Raw genomic sequence first — 23,675 nt, forward strand, 5'->3', positions numbered from 1 at the left:
AAGTCGCTTGTGAGGAACGGTGTCAAAAGCTTTCTCCTGGACGCCAAGGGACCCCAATTCCAAGGTGTCCCAGGGCATTGCCCCAGCCGCCTCGGCTTAGCTACGCCGACGGTTTAGCTGCAAGTCGCAGCCCAGCTGCGAGAGAAGCGTCTGGACTGGAGGCCGTGCCTGGTGCGCGGTAGCGACGCGCCAGCTGCGAGAACTCGCCAAGGCAGCCAGCCGGCCGCGTTGGTGCGCTCGTACCGAGGGGAAGCGAAGCGCTGGCGGTGGGGTGGGGGACAGCGCCTGGCCCCAACACACGGCAGCGCTCGGCCGTCAGTCAGTAGCTTCCCGTCGTCCGCTCCAATGCCACGCAGCCGCTCCTGAGGACACGCCAGCGAAGCCCTCCGCGTCCACGGGAACCCCAGCCCGGCAAGGCGCCGACCGACCGCCCGGACATGCGCATCTCCGTCGCCGCAGACGTCGGCCCTCAAGGTAGGTCCGTGACAGGGGACTCTGGCGCCGACGCCGCACTCTCTCTCTGCCGGAGTCAGCTCTTGAAACCACTTCCGTCGCCGTTGTAAGACGCCGCCGCGTCTCTGGCCGTGTGCGATTAAATACGCTGGCGAACGTGTACAAAGAAGAGTGGCACATCTTGTGACGTCTCTGTAGTTTGTACTTGGCTTCTGCCAATAGTCATGTAGTCTTGGTTACCACAGAACTTACACTACTCGATCTTCAAGTAAGGAACTTAGTATGTGCTGTTTACTAGTGGAAGTGTTGTATTCACGATAACGCTGTGTTTACATTGGTGAAAAGAAGGCTGAATGTAGAAGGAAGAGTACTATCACAGGTGACCATCGCTGTTTTTTCTTAATGTTCTGTTTTGGTCTGATTGGTGGTGGACTGCCGCTCGATTTATGCTTCTGTCCCGGGAAGGGCTTAAAATTCACCGTTGATCCGATTTGTGATCTTAATATTGATTGCTACAAACAAGGTGTGGGTTGGTTTTCGCATTCGTGTAATTGAGTTTACGAGGAAAAGTGGCGTGTCTGTTGGCTACTTTTCTTTAGCTGGAATTTAAAGAGCCGTCTAAATAAAGTATTACACACTTTACTCATCCTCCTCTTCCTGAAGGAAGCAGTACGTGTTGCGTATTTGAAAAATGTTTAACCTTCGCAGAAACACGAGTGGTTATGTTGAGCAAGAGACATACACCGAGGGGATCAGTGCAGCGTTGTGGTAATTGTATCAAATTGCAACCTTACAGGACGTGACGAACGTGTACAGAAAAAGAGTGACACACCGACTGACGTTTCGTTAGTCTGTCTTTGGGTTCAGCGACTTGTCGACGTCTTGGATACTACAAACCTTACACTGCTCGATATTTAACAAAGATATTTAACACGCCTTGTTTACATGTAAAAGTGTTGCCTTCCCGGTAAGGCCTTGGCGATAACTGTTTTCACCGGTGTAATTAAAGTGCACCATGAGTCTACCCAACATTCATATAGATTGAGTGTAACATCGCAGATCATCGTTTTTCCACTTTCTCCTCTTCGTTTTCTTCCTTTGTTTGCCTGGAGTCGGACAACCTGTCGCTTGCTTCCTTATTTCGCATAAGGACCGAAGTACAGCCTGTCTGTTCGTGATTCATGATGGCGCTTAATTTTGACTGTGAAAAGCAAAGTGGTCCGCTTAGCAGTCGTCTGAGTACACGAAAAAAGTCAGCTTACCTGTTCTCCACCTTTAAGTAGTTACAATTAACGACTTGTCGGTGTACCGAATATTACCCACTTTTTACTGACTTGTCTTCTTGTAAGAATCGTTATACGTGTTTTGCATTTATGAAATGAGTAACCTCAGCAGAAACGTGAGTGGTTCAGCTGAATTTGTGACTGGAACGAATAGCACGCGCCATGGAGATGAACTCAGTGTTGACGTAATTGTGTGAAAACGTAGCGTCGCCACTCGGTAGACTAAAGCCAAACAGTACTACCCCGATTTGAGTGAAGTGTAAAGTATTGTAATTACGTGGGGCATGATTTTATCTTGTAAGGGCCTGCAGGAAATAGGCTGATCGCATAATGCGAAACAGTCCAAGAATTAAAAAAACAAGGGGGTCGATAGATGTCGAGTATATTTTATTCTCACATATGATGGTTGGATACGGCAATAGACAGACAGCAACAGCGAAAAACGTACGAGTACATTTTTCTTTCAAAAGCTGAAAGAGAACGGAGATACATTTTGGATGAAACAACAAGTATTGTCTTTGATTCGCTTCGACGGTGCAAACGCAATAGTGATACAAGCATATGTACCTGTAGATGACTGATCACAACGGACATTCCTGGGTAGACTCTTACAAATTTGTCAGACACACTGTAAACACGAAATTGCCCTTTAATGTCTCCATCCTGTAAAATGTAAGCGCAGGCTTCCGCAGCCGTTGTCACTGTCGATAAAATTCTTCTGGGCTGTTGGCCACACTGTGTGTATAAAACTGTCCGACTTTTCGGCCACTATTGCAGGTGGCCTTCGTCAAGACTTTGTGCTGAGCTGACTGTAAACGAAAAGTCGGCGCAGGGACATAGTGCACGGGAACAGTTCTTTTAATTGGATTGGTGAATACTTTCATTGCACGATGATTTGTGTTCCCAGTCGTCGGGTACTCGGGGCACTTCTGAGGCATTACCGCTGTGCGCCGTTCCCTCCCATCATTGGTATACGACGGAAATACCGACTGCTCGAAATGCAAAATGACTGCGAATACACACGCTCACTCAATGTAAGCATGTATGGGAAAAAATATTTATACTGTCAGCGAAAAATATTTGTTAATTTTTTTCCGTCTTGTCTGGCAGAACTCTGAGAACGAAAATAGCCTTTGATCCGTCAAGCGGCGTGTATACAAAGTGTTAGATGAATGTGGGTGCTGAAACGCTGAAGGAGATTCAGCAAACGAGACGTGGCAGACAGCCATGGAGTATACTTGCAGACAGATCAGCAAAGTTTAAGAACAATGTTTATTTACCTTGATGGATAAGGACAAAGAGCCCACGACGGTAACATCAATAATACCTCGTATTTGTTCGTTTAAAAATGTTTTTGTGACGTTACAGTAGCTTATTTGTCATATTAATATAGATCACCTTTTATAAAATTTAACCCACAGTAGAATAAGTTACAAGTACCTCAAAAAGCAGTAATTTCGTCTGCATTCTTGTTCAACAGCGCTTTATTTACACTAATTCACGATGCAGGCTGACGTTACGCGCTAAACAGCGATGCTGATCAGTAAAAATATCACGATGTAATTTAAAGCGACTCCTTATACTGTGCTGCGAGCGAATTTTCAGGCGCGCTGCAACATCTCGCAGCCTAAGTATAGCAATAAGGCTTATATGGCAAATTATTATTTTTTCGGTCAACGACGCTCTGGCGAAATTTCCGCGTAATGCTGCGTTTACTTGACATATCATTGAGGATACCTATTATTTGGTAGAGATCACTACACATCAGGAGTTCATATAAGACACATTTCGAATAATAGAGCGTAGAATGAGCTGATTTGGGGACGAGTTTCAAGTACGCCCGATATGATCCTGTACAACTGTGAGAATGCAGTCATTTGCCGGAAGCACGAAAATTGGCGGCTTTTTTTATTTATGTATATACGGCTCTAATGTAAGCCACAATTGTTAAAGAAGGTAGATTGGAGGTTAACGCCCCATCGACTTCAGAATCATCAGTGAGAGAGTATCAGTTTGGCTGAACCGTGGCCTATTCAAAGGATACAAACACTTCTCATGAGTTCGAGTGTTTCATCTTTTTTCCTGTACTTTTTAATCACTGTGTAGCGCAGGCTCTTTGAGTAAATGACCTACTTCTAGGCAGGGACGTTTCAGCTACATTCCAAGCAAGCAGGTAATAGCGCAGAGGGAGTCCCTATTGGGAATATTTGCGTTACAACCAAGGGAAAACGCCCGAAAAACTTGGTCAGAACTGGAGAATAGAAACTATTGTTCATTTAATTTTGGGATAGTATGTCGCAGACACATGCCCCAGATACGCGGAATTCCAACCGGCGGCAAGAAAATCAACAATCTACGCTTTGATGATGATATACCGTCATTGCAGGAAGTGAGGAAGAATTTAGTAATTTGTTCTTCAGAGTGAGGACTACTACTTTAAATTTCTGTCTAGAGATAAACGTGAATAAGACCAAAGTAATGATTATTTACTGACAAGGTTTAGATCAAAATCAGCTTACAGATTTCTTCAAGTATCTGGAAGTAGTGACTGTGTAAATCTGAGATCTCTGATCAGTGACGCAGGAAAATGTGATAAAGAAAGACGAGTGGTCCTTGGTCGAGCCGCAAATCGCTTAACTCACTACTAATTGTAAGATCTGGCAGAAGCGGGCAATATCCATATCCAAAATAACGAAGATGCGCTTGGTGGAGTGACTGGTGTTCCCATTTTTCTTGTATGGCTTCGAGACCTGGACCGTTTTTAGCTGGCGACAAGAGCTGAATTGATGGCTTCGAGAAGTGGTGGTAGCGGAAGGTGGTAAGTGTACCGTGGACAGGAAGTAGACCTTGGCAGCACTAGAAGTTTATCTTCCTGTGTTAGTGAAAAATACTTCCAGTTCCTTGGGCACATTTTGAGAAAACAAGGGGATAATTTAGAGAAGGAAATGGCAGCACATTCTTCACGGCGTGGTGCACTGAGGAGAGGTATTGATGTCGGTCGGTGAGGCCTGGCACGAAGTCGGCGTTCCAAAACATCCCAAAGGTGTTCTGTAGGATTCAGGTCAGGACTCTGTGCAGGCCAGTCCATTACAGGGATGTTATTGTCGTGCAACCACTCCGCCACAGGCCGTGCATTATGAACAGGTGGTCAATCGTGTTGAAAGACGCAATTGCCATCCCTGAATCGCTCTTCAGCAGTGGGAAGCAAGAAGGTGACTAAAACATCAATGTAGGCCTGTGCTGTGATAGTGCCATGCAAAACAACAAGGGGTGCAAGCCCCCCTCCATGAAAAACACGACCACACCATAACAGCACCGCCTCCGAATTTTACTGTTGGCACTACACACGCTGGCAGATGACGTTCACCGGGCATTCGCCATACCCACTCCTGCCATCAGATCGCCACATTGTGTACCGTAATCCATCACTCACACAACGTTTCTCCACTGTTCAAAAAAAAAATAGTTCAAATGGCTCTGAGCACTGTGGGACTTAACATCTGAGGTCATCAGTCCCCTAGAACTAGGAACTACTTAAACCTAACTAACCCAAGGACATCACACACATCCATGCCCGAGGCAGGATTCGAACCTGCTACGGTAGCGGTCGCGCAGTTCCAGACTGAAGCGGGTAGAACCACTCGGCCACAGCGGCCGGCATCAATGTTCAATCGTCCAATTTTTACGCTCCTTACACCAAGCTAGGCGCCGTTTGTCACTTACCGGCGTGATGTGAGGCTTATGAGCAGCCGCTCGACCGTGAAATCCAAGTTTTCTCACCTCCCACCTAACTGTCATAGCACTTTCAGTGGATCCTGAAGCAATTTGGAATTCCTGTCTGTTGGTCTGCATAGATGTCTGCCTATAACACATTACGACCCTCCTTCAACTGTCGGCGGTCTCTGTCAGTCAACAGACGATGTCAGCCTGCACTCTTTTGTGTTGTACATATCCCTTCACGTTTCCATTTCACTATCACGACGGAACCAGTGGACCTTAGGATATTTAGGAGTGTGGAAATCTCGCGTACAGACGTATGACATAAGTGACACCCAATCACTTGACCATGTTCGAAGTCCGTGTGTTCCGCGGAGCGCCCCATTCTGCTCTCTCACGATGTCTAATGACTACTGAGGGCGCACCTAATACGAAAAACGTATGTTTTTGGAGATGTCCGCATACTTTTGATCACATAGTGTAGTTGACGCTAAGAAACCTTCCTGAAGTTTTTATGTAATGTTAATCTGTGACTTAAAGATAGTCGCTGCACGAAACTAATCGTCTGTGAATAACCATACATTACCCCAGATTTGGTGGTTGCGTAATGTCGCCTTTAAAAACATTCAATGTGTGCAGCGTTGTCTGCAGGAAATATTCTCCATCATTGCGCTTCTCCGGAGGCATGAGACCACGTCTGCAGATGGTTTTCCTTTAAAGAAATCACAATTTCAGGTCCACCGCGTCAAGTTCTCTGCGCGCGCCAGCAAAGCTACCGTCCGTTTCAAAGGCGAACGCTAGGCGACGACGAACTGCCGGTCGGAGCTTTTCACTCCTTCGTGGAACGAAAACAAACATTCATCGGCACAGTTACTTACATTTCTCCGAACTCCGCTCCTCTGATCCTAACTTCTCGATGAAACATCAGAGAAGAGTCGATGCGTGGAGGCTCACTAGCGCAGCGGAATCGGGAACAGCTGGAGGCAGTGTTGCTCTCTGGTTTAAGGAACTTCCTCGTTTTTGCTGTCACGGCTATCGCTGAGTGATGACGCAACACATCTGCGTGCAGCTTCGCTGTTTGCATCTCGCTCCCACAAAAACACTGGGTAATCGCTTGTGGGTACGCTGTTCGTAAAAATTTAAAGTGATGTTAATCGTGAGACTAGTTTCGAATTTAGTACGTTTAACATGGATCGCCAGCTACGGGTAAAGATTATGACAATGAAAATTTGTATCACAATTCTATACAGTAGTCAAAGTTCAACAGTGTTGCACTAGAATCTTATCATACTTTCCACCCTATAAACTAATTTACTGAAAGGACGAAAAGTCATGGTAAGGTACTGTTACACAACTCGGTTCATTATATTTGTCCTGATACGGTCTTGATTTAAGTGAATTCCAAACGCTCCACATTCAAATCGGCGACGGTCACTGACGGTATCCCTCAGCTCCAGAAGCTTCGAGACTGGATTAATAAAAAATAGAGAAGAGTTAAGATTATGATTTAGTGCTTCATTTGTGCTAGATAGTCTCCCACTTAAGTACAACGCACAGAATACTCATACTGCAATGAGAAACTGTGAGAAAAGTCCTTGTTCGGGGTGCTGTTCAACCCGTGTGTCTAATTGGCTTGAATGTCGTTTAGTCGTCAAAACGTTGACCCTTGGGTTGCTTTTGGCACCACCAAGTCTCAAAACCGAGATGAGTTTTTCTAGACGAGGACTGTCCGAATTTTGCGTTCCAGTCACGTAGCGGTGATCGTATAAGCGTTGTTTTTTTCGGTAGTCAAGGTGTGTGGGACAAACTGTTCTTCAAAATGTCCTCGAGAACTTAGAGATGCTGCCGCGATGCGATTTGTGACAAGGAAACGTTTAAACATTTCGGCTGCACGTCCTCTACCTAGCGATGCATACTCACGAATGCACATCATTTGTTTACGGTTTTTAGGTCCAGTTGCCACCGCATTTACTACGTTGATGTGGCTTATATGCCAGGAATATAATCAGTATCGCGACTTTTTGAAAGGAAGGTGTAGACAGTCCATCGCCCCGTATAGCTATGGAGAGGCAACTTGACGTCTGTTCGTTAAACACATGCAGTCTTGTGCAAAGGTTTCTCTGTGACACTGTATTAGAGATCCACCTTACTCTTTGTTGACCTCGGAAACCTTAATTCTTGTGTAATCTCCGATATCCTATGACACTTGCGTTTCGCGTCAGTTATCATTACTCGTTGAATGCCAGTTAATTCTCAACGTGCTGTCATATTCAGTACACACGTGTCTGTAACACAGACTGCTCAGATATTATTTCTACACTGTGGCCATACGTTGCATCTAGCTACAAAATTCAGCCATCATACATAGCACCACCATGAAATGGGACAGTCTTTCCCATGGCTTTTGGTTACTCAGCTTGTTACTTCATCCTCCCCCTACTGTTGCCAAGAAAACACTTAAAGTCGTTAGAAATGGACTGTTCTTTAGTAGTGATCTTCCCCTCTCATTCCTGCCTTTATCCTATATCTTCACGGGATTGGCAGGTTAATTATTGGATCTGGCAATATTAGAGGAGGAGGAGGATGGCCGAATGTCCTTCCTGTCGCCATTAAATTTGTCCTCGGGACGGAATTCGTGCGTCCCATCTGTCTGCTTCTCGTGTTATCCCTTGTGAAAGTGCACAAACGGCTTCTAAATGTTTGCGAATCACGTAACTGCAGCGGGACGCGGGTATCAGCCCAGTATTCACCTAGTCGCAGTTGGGAAACCACCTAAAAACCACATCCAGCCTGGCTGGGCGGATTAGATCCGGGGCTGAGCGTCTCTCCGAATCCACGTAGTGGCTTGCTAACGCACGCGGCTATCTGAGCTGGTTGCTGCGTGTTGTTACATGTATCAGTGTCCTACTGGTAAAGTGAAGCCTGCTAATAGTTCGCAGAGTTCTCTTAATTACAGATTGCATCTGTAGGCTCTGCTGTCCAAGTTTGATTGTTACCAATCTGCTTGCTAGATGTCTCAGCCTAAAGATATGCCACTGATTAATTTTCTTATGAGAATTGCAGAGCAAATTATTGCATTTGGAAGCACGAAACGATTTTAAAAAGAAAGGGAGCTGCTGGACCCCGAAGTGCCGTGTAAAAATCTATACTGAACGTTGGAGAGCATCTACCAACAGAGGGTGAAACAAGAAGAAGGATTTGCTGAGAGAGAGAGAGAGAGAGAGAGAGAGAGGAAGGAAACCAGAAGAAAGACCTTACGTGCCATGTCTCGATGGCTTTCTGCAAAAGCTGTCTCATACTGTTTCACGAAGATCGATGTCAGTGTCACATGAGATACTCGAATTTGCATGTAATGCTCAAGAGTATGTCATTTGGCAAACTCTGCCCAAATGTCAAATATTCGTAATCATAAATGCTTTTCTGAAAATATGTATCAGAAATGAAGATAGAGGATTACCATTCATGTCATTCATTGCCTCTGGCACAAATAAGACCCAAGTCAGAAGACCAGTGGGACACCTACAGGGTTATTCGTAAGTACCTTCAGAGTTTCCGATCACGACTGCGCGAAAACTACAGGACATATAGGAAAATGACACATATCAATGGACAGACATCTCTCCAAGTTTCGATTCCTAACACGTACCGTGGCATAGTTGCAATAAGGGACAGGCGTTCGGAACGTATACAAGTTGTTACAAAACGATACCGACAAATGTCGAGGGGTTGTAAAGGGGGTCTTAAGGAACAAATTAAGGACAGAAGCGCCTTTCCAGAAAACTCATTCAACGATGGTACAGAGTGTCGAAGTTACAAACGTCGGCGTCTGCTGCTAAGCCACCCCTTTGACAGCATACTTAATGTTGGTCGCTGACGGACTGTAGGCGGAACATCTTGCAATGTTTTTTGTTATTCAGTGGTCGCGACTGATTGCCACGATCGCCAGTGGAGAAGACGAAGCAAGCTGCTGCGTAGACAGGCCTTGTCTCCTATGAATGCGTGTCGTGTGTACTGCCGTTGGATGGCATTTCCGGACACGGGTTCCTATCGTCAGTTTCTTCCTCAAGACGTCCGCTGCAACCCCTCGAAATTTGTAACACTCTGTAGACAAATAATTGACTCAGTATTGTCGCATCGAAATACCCTGACAGAAAAAAATGTCAGCACTAAAAAATAATTACTGTAGAGTAATGAAACTTCGGCAATACATTTATCTAGGTAACATTATTATGTCACTGACATTTCAAGATCACAGGGCAATGTAAGCTGTAGCGTTGCTCTTGGGGGGCGAAAAGAAAAATAACTGTTATTTTATATTTTTTGAAAAATGTCGAAAAAGTAATAATTTGGTGGGACACTTGGCAACAGAATCAGGGATTGATTACACTATTATAACAACATACTTTGAGCATTAAATACCTGGTTGGGTTATTTTGAACAAGAGCATCAGATTGATTTATTTGAGATCATTCGGAAGAAACATTATCATTTCCGTGCATTTTTATAGCCGCGATGTAGTCATACCCGGAACAACACTAAGGGACCAGAAGATTTATAGACTTTAAAAGAAATGCAACACTACACAATTAAAAAATAAGAGCTGATTCAGAAATAAAAGGAAAACGATAATGTTCCTTCTGCCTCATGCTGCGTTCGGCCCATCAGCGTGATCGTAATTTCTGGTGATGAACTAACACAAAATAATTATCATTCAAGTAAATGAGGAGATGGAAATCATCAAGGTTAATTTACTAAAATAAGCACACTTATCTTTAACACACGTTTTTTTAATGCTACGTACCTTTTCATATTAAATTACAATAGATGATCATTGTGGTTAAATACTTTATACATAACAGTCAAAATGTCCTCTTGATGCTGTCTGTCCGTAATCAATTACAAGAAGCTACATGTTTTCTGATTGGAAAAATAACAATTAGCATATTTACTGAATATTTTCACATAAAATATAAAATACCGATGCTGAACGCAGCAAGTCCGCGTCCACCTTTCACGAAATACTAACAATAAAAGGTGAGGTGCCCAATGCCTCAATTGTCTTGAAACAACAGAATTCTTTTTTATATCATTAATCGATACATGTACATAGAGATTTACAGGCACCGCGCAAGAACGGCAAAGATAAAAAATAATAGATTCTGTCGCTGCTATGTGATGGTTCATTTCTTTTACTTTACAATTGTTCGGTAACTTTAGGCCATCCCGGCGTTTACTACTGAGCGTATATTAAATGTTTGTGAGGCGAAAATTACTAATATTACAAAGAGTAAGATAAATAATTGCAAATGTGCAATGCTGGTACATTAGCAACCGGTGTAACCGCCAGAATGTTGAATGCAAGCATGCAAATGTGCATGCATTGTGTTGTACAGGTGCCAGAAGTCAGTTTGTGGGATGCAGTTCCATGCCTGTTGCACTTGGTCGGTCAATACAGGGACAGTTAATGCTGTTTGTGGATGACGCTGGAGATGTCCGATGGTGCCCCATATGCGCTTGACTGGAGACATCTGGTGATCGAGCAGGCCAAGGTAACATGTCGACATTCTGTAGAGCAGTCTCTGTATGTCCATCTTTACGCAGACGATTGCGGGACCTCGGCTATTAAGTACAGAATGTCGAATCAAAACAAGTTTCAGCACTCTAGTTGTTATCTTATTGAGCAACAAGTCTTGGCGATATATTACGCCGTCTATAGAGCATGATGGGTTACAACAACGGAAGTGGACGAGCGTTATCTTGTTGGAAAACATCCCCTGGAATGCTAGTCGTGAATGGCAACACGACAGGTTGAATCACCATATTGACGTACAAGTTTGCAGTCAGGGTGCTACTGCTGTCATTCGAAATCGCGCCCAGAGCATAACTCCCGGCGTATGTCCATTATGTGCAGCGTACAGACGCGGTGTCTCAGGCCCTGAGCTGGGCTGGCCTCCCCCAGCCAACACACGGCCATCAGCGGCACTGAAGCAGAAACAACTTTCATCATAAAACACAACAGACCTCCACCTCGCCCTCCAATTAGTTCTCACTTGAGACCACTAAAGTCACAAATGGCAGTGGGGTAGAGTCAATGGAATGCACGCTACAGGGCGTTCTTGAAGTAACCAATTTGTAGCAGTTCGTTGTGTCACCGTGGTGCCAACTGCTGCTGCAATTGCTGCACGGTCTTCTTGTGTCCGTACCTTCTCTTGCCAACTATCATGTACATTCCTACTAAGTCTTTCTGCAACATCGCCAACAATCATTTACAGTGGCTACAGTCCTACTACTATCTCTGTAATATCGCAGAAGGAACATTCACCGTCTCGTCGCCCTATTGCGCGTCCTCGTTCAAAATCTGTGAGGTGTTTACAGTGAAACGGTACAGTAGTGTCCGCTCTATAAGCAGCAGGTTTCGCTGCTCGCTCGCACAGGGAAATAGAAACAGAGGCAGCTCCGCAGCCAATTTTATTACACGACACGGCCGGCCGCGGGTGCAACAGAACCCATGTGGACGGGTGGAAAGAAATGTGTCAGGCTTCATAATGCGTATTTATATGTGTCGTGTATTATGCATTTCTTGCACGTGAATGTGAATCTGCATATGAACTTTCCTAATCCTGCACACACCTTTCCGTAAAGCGTGGCCAAATCTTTGTTGGGAAGTAGTTGTGTAGTATAGTAGTGCCACCTTATTCCTGGGTAGGGGATCAGAGAGACAGCACAGGCAGGTAAAAGTCAAAGACTTTCCAGTGTCACAAGATTTGGGGTGGAGAGGTTGGTCACGGCCAAGTGGTTCGACCACCCTCTCCACCGGGGCCCAGGAAGACCTCCGGGTGCCCGCCATATTCTGGAGTGTTGCAGAAGACGGGTAAGTGAGCAGACGCGCCCTCAGTGCGTCTGTCTCAATGTTCACGCATGGAAGAGAGGTATTTGAATATTTGTACTAGTTCTTTTATTTCCAGCTTCGGATTGTGTAAGGAAATGAATGTTCTCGTTTTATTTCGGAAATTTGACCCCCTGTGTTAATGTATCTGGTCCCCAGTTTGCCTGTTATCCTCCTCACGTAGTGGATGTCCTACGTAAAATATTGGGAGGCTTTGGTGGTATACATTTGACCAACGCAATTCCGTCTTACCCGTAGAAATGTGCGTGCAGATTAGTATATAAGATACCCGAGCTATAAGTTGTAAAATTGTAATATCTGTAAACTGAAACAATTGCTGCAATCGCTGTAAAGTCGAGTGATAATGTTTAAAATAAATAGGTAATCAACTGTCATCAATCTTTAACATGCCTTAAAAATCACAAAGAAGTCAAGTTAAAGGGATTTATTTAAAATAAAAGCTATAGAATGCAGGGACCCACACATCAGCGTGTGAGCCCTCCAGCCCCTTGCCTAGTATCGTACAGAAAGGGCACGCTCTCTGCTCTCAAGCTCCCCTCCCCAGTTATCCGTTGCGCAATTTTGATTCAGGGCTTGACGACATCATCTTTCAACTGGCGTCCCTAGGCAAGGAGGTTAGACGCTAAACTTTCAACAGTGGTGTCTTCGTCGCCTTAAAGGCATTCTTGACTAAGATCAATGCAGCACTTTCAATCTCAGAAGGTACAGTGTGCATTTAAAGTAATCGTTTTTCGCTACTAGCGCCACTCTTGTGCGACTGGCGTGGAATCTGGATAGACGTCATCTTTCAAACTTAGAAACACGCCTACCAACTTTCGTTTATGCCGCACAACTGCTTCTTTGTGTTGCGACCTTTTTCCCCGTCAATGTACTTCAGCCCATCCCTAGTCTGGAGTACTGCGCACGTGCACGTGTAGAGACAGCCAGACACACGTGCCTGTACAGCGGCGTGGCATTTGCGGCAGCGCAGGCTGCCATCAAAAGAAGCCAGCGAGAGACCTTAGCCGCAGCCGCGCAGCGCAAATCAAGCCGCGCCAGCGAGAGCCATGTCGGCGATCACGTGTGTCTGCTCGTGCCGGCTTCCCCTCGCGGGTTTCTCTGCTGTCCTCGCCCGTCCTTCCGGCTCGACTCTTTGACACAAATCTCTCTCTCCTGCCGTGTTCCGTTGTCACCCCGCGCGCCGTTGACATCTTTTCTCGCAAAGGCCACTAGGTCTTCACAGCGCATTCCTACGTTGATTAAATTTTCAAATGTTGAGAAATCAGAAGGAGTGATCTGTTTTACTCGGTAAAAACTTTCTAAAACCAAGATCGCATGAATATTTCTTTATTTACAAACAAACGGTTTCGACAGAATTTGTTGTCATCTTCAGGTCTTCAAAAATTTTTGTTATACAATATGTTGTGATGTAGAATAAGTGTAGCACATTACAGTATATAAAAGTCTGTCATAAATAAAACATTTAAAATCACAAAGCAGTTGCGCACCATGTCCATATACAGTATGTAGCGCTCAACAGATAACTCTCATTTCATTAAAAAAAAATAGACAATACCGTAACAATCATCTGTTGAGGCGCTACATATATAGTCATAGGAATGTGCATGAGGTGCTTTATGATTTTAAATGTTTTATTTATGGCAAACATTTGTACAAGATGAGTCAAAAAGGACTTTACAACTTTGGAATGATGTAGAAATTTATGGAGATAACTTACAGAATCAGTAGATGCGTCATTTTGTAGCCAACAACCTCAAGTTTGATTCATATATTGCATCAGTACCCCATTCTGCCACCAGGAGCGCCAGTGTAGTGCACATTTAAAATGGCTACTTTCACTGGTGCGGAGTGTGCCCTCTGCGTGTTTTGGTTTCCTGAAACGAAGTCTCTGCGTCTCCTTCGAGTCGATAAAACCACTGAGAGAAGCTCATTGATCCCATTCGGATGCAACCCTTTCTGATGCAGGTTAAATCGTTATAAAGTATTAGTGCATAGGTTACCGCTATCATTACTTAACATCTACTTGTCTCAAATACTTTGGAGCCACTCGTGTGTAGAATCACACTGGCAACAATCCAGCAGCGCTGCGAGAGACGACGTGCACCTGACTCAATCACCATAACTACATGTGCATGCAGCGTGCTCTGTGAGCTGACGCACACCACTCACCGATGCTGATGGGCTAAGAGCTGTCATGTCGCCATCCTTTTCTTTAGCAGCTCGTATTTCTCATGGTCAACCACTTCTCTAATGTTTTTCTTAAGATGGTTTCCCATAATTTAGTTCAAGGGGCGTTCAATAAGTAATAAAACACTTTTTTCTCTTGACTCAGTTTCGGTTGAAAAAATGCAGAATTTGTTGTGGGACATCGTGGAATATTCCCGCTTCAGTCCCTGTAGTTTCATGAAGTTCCGATAGGTGGCGGCACTATACGTAGCCTTCAAAATAGCGTCTGTGATGGATGTGCGTTCCAAGCGTAGAGTAGCCATTGCGTTTCTTTTGGCGGAAAACACAGCAACGTAGGTATTTAAAGGGGCTTCCAGAATGTCCTGGTGGTGAAAAAAGCACAGTGAGTCGTTGGGAAAGACGTCAGTCATCAGCGCAAACCTGCCCGGTTTGCCGCATACTGGGCGGCCGCACACAGCTGTGACTCCTACAGTGTTGAACATGCGGACACACTCATTGGAACTGATCGACGGATCACAATCAAACACCTCGCTGCTCAACTGGACCTCTCTGTTACTGGTGCTGACACACTCGTCCATCGGTTGGGGTACTCAAAGGTAGGTGCCCGCTGGGTTCCTTGAAGGACCGGCTGTGCGGGAAGCAGTATGTTGATGATGAGGAAGTTATTCATGCAGCAAGACTTTGGTGCCGACGACGATCAGTACAGTGATACCATGCGGCCGTACAGGCTCTCTGTCAGGTGGCGCAAAGCTTTAGCATTGAACGAAGATTACGTTGAAAAATAGAGTTTTGTAGACAAAAGGGTGGTAATATGGTGTATTAGAGTCGCAAATAAAACCAACCTGCTTTCAGGAAAAAAGTGTTGACTTACTTACTGAACGCCCCTTTTAGTTAGGACTCTCGTGGTCGAGCGGAGTGGCCGCGCGGTTTGAGGCATCATGTCTCGGACTGCGTGGTCCCTCCCGCCGAAGGTTCGAGTCCTCCCTCGGGCATGGGTTTGTGTGTGTTGTTCTTAGCATAAGTTAGTTTAAGTAGTGTGTAAGACTAGGGACCGATGACATCAGCAGTTTGGCCCCTTAGGAATTCACACACATTTGGACATTTCAGGACTCTCTTGGGTCTGGACGGACATTTATTTATTCTTTGATAGTTATTCTGTTTAACTTCCAATTTCTTTGGAGAACTGGCTATATGATGAGTAATCTGAAATTGTGGATTGGTGTCAATCCATGCTGTAAAGGGATACCTACTATTCAGTTGTGTTTTAAATGGGCAATTTATAATTATTCCATTCATTTACTGCTTTTCTGTTACGTGTTTGTGGGTTTCTCCCTGTTCCTTATTCTGTAATTCCATATGGCTGAAACACCTGCTGTAGGTCCGATCTCCGATGCTGTCACGGTCAGGAGACAGACGATCTGAGGTAAGATAGCTTTTATCAAAGATACTCGTGCCGTAACAGATAGGGCAACAGTTTCAAGTAATTGTTCTCTTTGATTTGGACGAGATTCACCAATCTGACATCCCTCTCATTTATTCGCACTAGCGCCATAAAGTGTCAGACTACAAATCCGAAGTTCCTAGGTTGATGCCCCAGTCGGTTGTAGACTGTCTCTCACTTACAGCCAGATGCATGCATTGCAGTGTATGTTGCTTTGGGCATGCACGCATCGTAATTCGTAATTAAGACAGCCACTGCAGTATCCTATTTATCCGCCGACACCTGGCAAGCGACTTTCAGGTAAAATGTTTCTCCTGTACGGGAAAAATATAATAGATGTACGAGTACAGATTGTAGACACATGGTTAAAGACATACGGAAGTTTGAGTTTAGCTGTCGGTCGAGCACTGGAAGCCAAGTGGTAAGTCGACCGCTTGCAGCAAGCGGGAAATCCAGGTTCGAGTCCGGTCCGGTACAAATTGTCACTTCCGTCATTCCATTCTACAGCTGATGGTTGTCACTGGGCTGGACGCGACGTTGCATTCGATTCCTATATATCGTCAGAATTTCACGGAGAATCTGTGTGCAATTTAGGTTTTTCCCACAGGAGTCGACTGTCCCTTGTACTTCAGCTTTGGAGTACGTTCCCAGCTGCCGCGCCATTCCACTCGGACACAGAGAAGCACGTGTTATCCGCACCGCTGCAGAACTCTGTCTGCAGTAAACCCGGAACATTTACAGTAGAACCCCTCTAATCCGACCTGGGATGGTCCGTCACTCCGGTTAGTCCGACCGTGCTCAGTAGACTTGGCCACTGTTTCTATGTTTCGATACAGTGTATCGATACGTGGAACTGTTTCAGTGTTTCGGAACGGCTGTGGTTCACTGTTTCGAAACAGTGGTGTTTGATTCCGCCCCTGTCTCGGATAACCGGACCAGATTCGATCTCGAGCCAGACACAGAAACTGTATCGTTGTTTCAAAATAAGGCTGTTTCAGTCCACCTATGCTTGGAACGGACTAATTGTATAGAAACAGTGATGTTTCATTCCGCTCCGCGTCGGACGAAGATTCGGGCTCGGCACAGGTACTGAAACACAACATACCACTTCATGAGACACTTCCAAGAGTGTCAAAGTCTTTTTGACAAGCAATAGCATGAAGCTTAAGATATCCGAAAATAAAGCTTCGTTTCTAGTTGACTGTCCTATTCCGAAATGGCGTAACATCTGCTTTATAAACACTAACCGAACAACAAAACAACGCATACTATTCACATTCAAAATAATAAATGTGTGAAAATCATTCAATTAAATTACACTTTTTTTATAACATACGCCTTTCTGTTCATGTGCAGTACTCATATTAAGAAACGCAAGTAAGCCTACAACATTTTGAATAAAAAAAAGGCGTACAGTGACAGTTATTAGACATATACATAAATTTGATGTAGGTATAAATTGCATGCAATCTGTTTGACATATCACTGATAGTGTAATGGTGAACAGGAAGCGCTGGGAAGCATGGTGAATTTAATAGTAACGGTTCGAAACACCTTGAAAGACAAAATTTTTTTCTGTTATATTTTGTTATTTATTCGAATTATTTGACGTTATCTGTGAGTCTATAGTCACTGTGTCTATTATCCACAATTATTCCCTTTGTGTGCATGGAAATTAGCAGGATGGGTATATTACTCATACTAACGGAATGTGGGAATCCCAGTAGCATATCCGTTGTTTCTGCAGTTTGCTCCCACCTCCAGTTCCGTTCGTGGTGGTTCGTCTGTTTTCAGCTATGGCTGTCCTCAGCCAATTGAAAAGTATGAAAGTCACACGACACGAAAGCAGCGCATTTGCTGCAGGAAATACGAAACTGCCAAGACGCCTAAGTGATAGTTTCATACTTTCTGCGACATGGTTAGCGCTCTCGCACCTCATTTGTGTTTATATGAACATACTTATACAGTAAACATACAAGATGATAAAATGTGTAGGTTTATTAGATTACAAAATACAAACTGTTTCACTGTTTCGAAACAGCGTATCGAAACATTACAATGTACTGTTTCATTTGTTTCGAAACAGTTACGTGTTTCAGTTTGCCCATCTCTAATGCTCAGGCTCGCGAGCCTGTGCTGACTTGTCACTGGCTGGACGTCTTTGGGGCCATTGTTGCGGTGTCTATCGCTGTGCATATTGTTATATTTCACGTTATTGTGCAGTTTTGTCCTTTGTTGGGATTAAAAAACGTCGTTGTTTGCTTTATTCTGTGTTCTCTACAGTACTTATTACTGTAGATTCATTGTCTGTTTTTCAACATATCTGGATTCAAATGTAAACACGTAACTATTTCACTAAATGAAAAATTAGCAGTGCTACAAAGACTGGACGAAGGAGAATCGCTCCAAAAAATTGCAAAGGAACTGAATGTAGGTGTTAAAACAATTAAGGATTGGAGGAAGAATCGGAAAGAAATTGAATCCTATACAGTTACGATTGATGGTGAAAACACTCTGAAGAATCGCAAAACATTAAAAAAGCCTAAACTTGAACTGCTTGATAACGCATTGTGGATGTGGTTGTCTCAAGAAAGAAGGAAAGGAACTCCAATATCCGGGCCAATTCTCAAAGAAAAATTGATAGTTTTGCACAAAAAACTGGAAGCCAAAAGTAAATTTGCTGCCAGTGAAGGCTGAATTGATCGTTGGAAAACTCGTCATAGTGTCCGATTTGTTTCTATTTCCGGTGATAAACTATCTGTCGATGCCGTAGCTGCTGAGTTTTCTGTTAAGTTTCAAGAAATTGTAGAAGAAAATGAACTGTTACTCTGCCAAGTGTATAACATCGACGAGACAGGGCTGAACTTTAAAATGTTGCCAACAAAAACGCTCGCAGCTTCAAATGAATCCGTGGTAGGAACGAAACTTAAAAAGGATAGAATAACAGTCATTCCTTTTAGCAACACGTATGATACATACAAGCTCCCCTTGTTCGTCATTGGAAAATCTAAGAAGCCAAAGGCATTCAAAAATATAAACTTATCTTCCTTGCCGGTTTATTACCGCAATCAAAAATCTGCTTGGATGGACTGCAACTTTTATAAATCCTGGTTTATTGACGAGTTTGTGCCATCGGTCGAAAAAGACTTGAAGCAAAAAAAATCTGCCTGTTCGTGCTCTACTGCTGTTGGATAACGCACCATCACATCCATCTGAGGAAGATTTCGTGAAAGGGGACATAAAAGCTCTCTTTCTGCCTCCTAATGTGACATCACTCATCCAACCAATGGATCAGGGCGTTATCGAATGGTTAAAAAGGTGATATCGCAGAAAGTATATCAGCTCAATCTTGGAAAAATCTGAAGGAGGTCATAACTTATTTGAGGCAATGAATTCCCTGAACATCAAAGATGCTATCTACACAATCGCTGCAGCATTGGATGAACTGAAACCTGACAGACTGCGGAAATCGTGGCGTAAGCTTTGGCCACAAGTTATGACTGAAAGTGAGTATACCGAAGATGAGCAAAACAAGGACGCACTGGAAATCGTTAAAGATCTACAAACTCTGGAGCCGAACGTCCCTGCCAATGAAGTTGAAGACCGGATCAACGAATGTGACAAGGACTGTGACACTTTTGAACAGCTCAATGACGACCAGATTGTTGCCGCTGTTAGCCAGGAAACTGTGAATGAGGACTCGGACGGCTAAGACGAACCCCCCACCCGGATTTAACACGACACAAAAAATGCTTTTGACATCGCCCTTCATTACAGCGAGCAGAATCCAAATTCTACTCCAAATGAAGTTTTGTGGAGAGAAAAAGAAATGGAGAGACACTGCAGCCAAATCTAGAATAACATCTGCTAAACAAAAATGTATCACTGATTTTTTTCCTAGTAATTTGTTTTCGTTTTTACTGTAAAAACAATGCATACAGTATAATCATTTCTTAGCTTATACATACAGTAGTTTATTTCTTTATAAAAATTTCTTTTTTATATACAGTGCTATAAACATTTTTAGTTTACAGTATATATCGTTTACACGTTATTAAGTACAGTACAGAACTGTAATTTGTTTATCGTTTTTCCTTTTAAACCAATACGTATTATAGTGTGTGTAGACGTTTTTTAGTTAATATATTGTTTAACACTGTGTAAAAAACATCTTTTTCTATTACTGTAGACGTCTTTTATTTCTTAAATCGTTTAATTTTTTGTACTAAATGTCTTTTTATATTTTTTGCAATAAATATTAGATTTTTCGGATAATCCGACCTTTTTTTCGTTCCGACCATGGTCCCGGTCCCGAAGGTGACGGATTAGAGGGGTTCTACTGTACTATCTTTTGACAATGCTACAATGTGCCGCTGTTGTTGTGCAATGGTACTAGCGTGAGACGACGGGGGTAACTTACTTGCCGACGTACCTACGTACGAGAGTAATCCCAAAAGTAAGGTCTCCTATTTTTTTATAAGTACGTAGACCTGTTTATTTCAAAAATGGTTCAAATGGCTCTGAGCACTATGGGACTTAACTTCTAAGGTCATCAGTCTCCTAGAACTTAGAACTGCTTAAACCTAACTAACATAAGGACATCACACACATCCATGCCCGAAGCAGGACTCGAACCTGCGACCGTAGCGGTGGCGCGGTGCCAGACTGTAGCGCCTAGAACCGCTCCGCCACTTCGGCCGGCCCTGTTTATTTCTACAATGGTTTACATCAGTTTACAGGTTGAACATTTAGCTATTTTTCGACGTAATCAACATTTCTGTCGATGCATTTTTGTAGACGCTGTGGCAGTTTTTGTATGCTCATGTCATACCAGCTCGCCGCCATGCTGTTCAGAAAGTTATGAACCTCTTCTTTCACCTCGTCGTTGGAGCTGAATCGCTTTCCAGCCAAATGTTCTGTTAACGTAGGAAACAGGTGATAGTCACTGCGCGCCAAGTCAGGACTTTAGGGTGGGTGGGTGATTATGTTCCACTGAAACTGTTGGACGAGAGCAACGGTTTGCCGAGCGATGTGTGGGCAAGTGTTGTCATGGATAGTGTGTACGCCCTTGCTCAACATTCCTCTTCTCCGGTTCTGAATTGCCCGTTTGAGTTTTTTCAGAGTCTCACAGTACCTGTAAGCGTTAATTGCGGTCCCAGCGATTCAGCTCCTACGACGAGGTGAAAGAAGACGTTCATAACCTTCTGAACAGCATGGCGGCGAGCTGGTATGACATGGGCACACAAAAACTGCCATAGCGTCTACAAAAATGCATCGACAGAAATGGTAATTATGTAGAAAAATAGCTAAATGTTCAAGCTGTAAACTGATGTAAACCATTGTAGAAATAAACAGGTCTATGTACTTATAAAAAAAATAGAAGACCTTACTTTTGGGATTAACCTCGTACTTTGTTGTTAAAAGAAATGTACTGTCTGCCACTCTCTACCTACTATGACAAACATACAAAAATCTGCTGCTGAAGATACAGGTTACGTGTTACTTTTCTGCGACTCCAGGAAGCTAATATAACTACCAGAACTAAAACCAAAGGGCAATAGGCCATTGCGTAAACAGATGTGTTTAACGACTGATGAATATGAGACACACTCACAGAGAATGTCTATGTTTGTATTTGGAAAGAGTTTGTTTATTTTTCCTTTCGCCATCGTGTTCATGGGCCTGTGCTCATCATCGTGCGTAACTGCCGCTTACCGAATTAGCAGCAAGACACATTCCTGATGATGACGCAGCAAGCGCACGATTGCCTGTTGCCCTCCGCAGTTAATCGACAAGAACAACAAAATGTGCTTAACTATCGTATACAGCGGATGTTTACATCCTTCATTCCTTTCGCCCCGCTTCAGGAAAGCGGACGGGATGATAAACATCATGTGTTCCCTCCAAAATGATTTGATACAATCGTTATTTTAACGTACTAAATACATTGAGGTGATAAAAGTCATAGTACACCTCCTAATACCGCTCCGGGGCTCCTTTAGCCCGGCGTAGTTGCCGCAACTCGACGTCGCGTGGTCTCAAAAAGTCGTTGGAAGTCTCCTGCAGAAATATTGAGCCATGGTGCCTCTATAGCTATTCATAATTGCGAAAGTTTTGCCGGTGGAGGATTTTTTGCACGAACTGACCTCTCGGTTATGTCCCATAAATATTCGATGGGCTTCATATCGGGTGACGTAGGTGGCCAGCCGATTCGCTCGAGTTATCCAGAATGATCTCCTAAAGAATCGCGAACAATTGTGGCCCGATGACATGGCGCATTGTCATCCATGAAAATTCCATCGTTGTTTGGGAAAATGATGTCCGGGAATGGCGGCAAATGGTCTATGTGTTTTTTTTTTTTTTTGGTCATCAGTCTACTGACTGGTTTGATGCGGCCCGCCACGAATTCCTTTCCTGTGCTAACCTCTTCATCTCAGAGTAGCACTTGCAACCTACGTCCTCAATTATTTGCTTGACGTATTCCAATCTCTGTCTTCCTCTACAGTTTTTGCCCTCTACAGCTCCCTCTAGTACCATGGAAGTCATTCCCCCACGTCTTAGCAGATGTCCTATCATCCTGTCCCTTCTCCTTATCAGTGTTTTCCACATATTCCTTTCCTCTCCGATTCTGCATAGAACCTCCTCATTCCTTACCTTATCAGTCCACCTAATTTTCAACATTCGTCTATAGCACCACATCTCAAATGCTTCGATTCTCTTCTCTTCCGGTTTTCCCACAGTCCATGTTTCACTACCATACAATGCTGTACTCCAGACGTACATCCTCAGAAATTTCTTCCTCAAATTAAGGCCGGTATTTGATATTAGTAAACTTCTCTTGGCCAGAAATGACTTTTTTGCCATAGCGAGTCTGCTTTTGATGTCCTCCATGCTCCGTCCGTCATTGGTTATTTTACTGCCTAGGTAGCAGAATTCCTTAACTTCATTGACTTCGTGACCATCAATCCTGATGTTAAGTTTCTCGCTGTTCTCATTTCTACTACTTCTCATTACCTTCGTGTTTCTCCGATTTACTCTCAGACCATACTGTGTACTCGTTAGACTGTTCCTTCCGTTCAGCAGATCATTTAATTCTTCTTCACTTTCACTCAGGATAGCAATGTCATCAGCGAATCGTATCATTGATATCCTTTCACCTTGTATTTTAAGTCCACTCCTGAACCTTTCTTTTATTTCCATCATTGCTTCCTCGATGTACAGATTGAAGAGTAGGGGCGAAAGGCTACAAGCCTTGTCTTACACGCTTCTTAACACGAGCACTTCGTTCTTGATCGTCCACTCTTATTATTCCCTCTTGGTTGTTGTACATATTGTATATGACCCGTCTCTCCCTATAGCTTATTCCGACTTTTTTCAGAATCTCGAACAGCTTGCACCATTTTATATTGTCGAACGCTTTTTCCAGGTCGACAAATCCTACGAAAGTATCTTGATTTTTCTTTAGCCTTGCTTCCATTATTAGCCGTAACGTCGGAATTGCCTCTCTCGTCCCTTTACTTTTGCTAAAGCCAAACTGATCGTCACCTAGCGCATTCTCAATTTTCTTTCCCATTCTTCTGTATATTATTCTTGTAAGCAGCTTCGATGCATGAGCTGTTAAGCTGATTGTGCGATAATTCTCGCACTTGTCAGCTCTTGCCGTCTTCGGAATTGTGTGGATGATGCT

The 23,675-nt window shown here is 43.7% G+C and overlaps 1 protein-coding gene across 1 annotated transcript in view; it reads left to right on the top strand.

Moving 5' to 3' along the window:
• Positions 1-335: 335 nt before the first annotated feature.
• The window catches only part of LOC126457067 (phosphatidylinositol 4-kinase beta), a 261,997-nt gene continuing 238,657 nt past the window's right edge, over positions 336-23,675 (top strand). The window contains exon 1 of the mRNA XM_050093065.1: positions 336-474. Coding sequence (XP_049949022.1) covers positions 438-474 — 37 coding nt within the window. The 5' untranslated portion in view covers positions 336-437. The remainder of the gene's footprint in view (positions 475-23,675) is intronic.

The sequence above is a fragment of the Schistocerca serialis genome, chromosome 2 (genome assembly GCF_023864345.2).
Source record: "Schistocerca serialis cubense isolate TAMUIC-IGC-003099 chromosome 2, iqSchSeri2.2, whole genome shotgun sequence".
NCBI lineage: Eukaryota > Metazoa > Arthropoda > Insecta > Orthoptera > Acrididae > Schistocerca > Schistocerca serialis.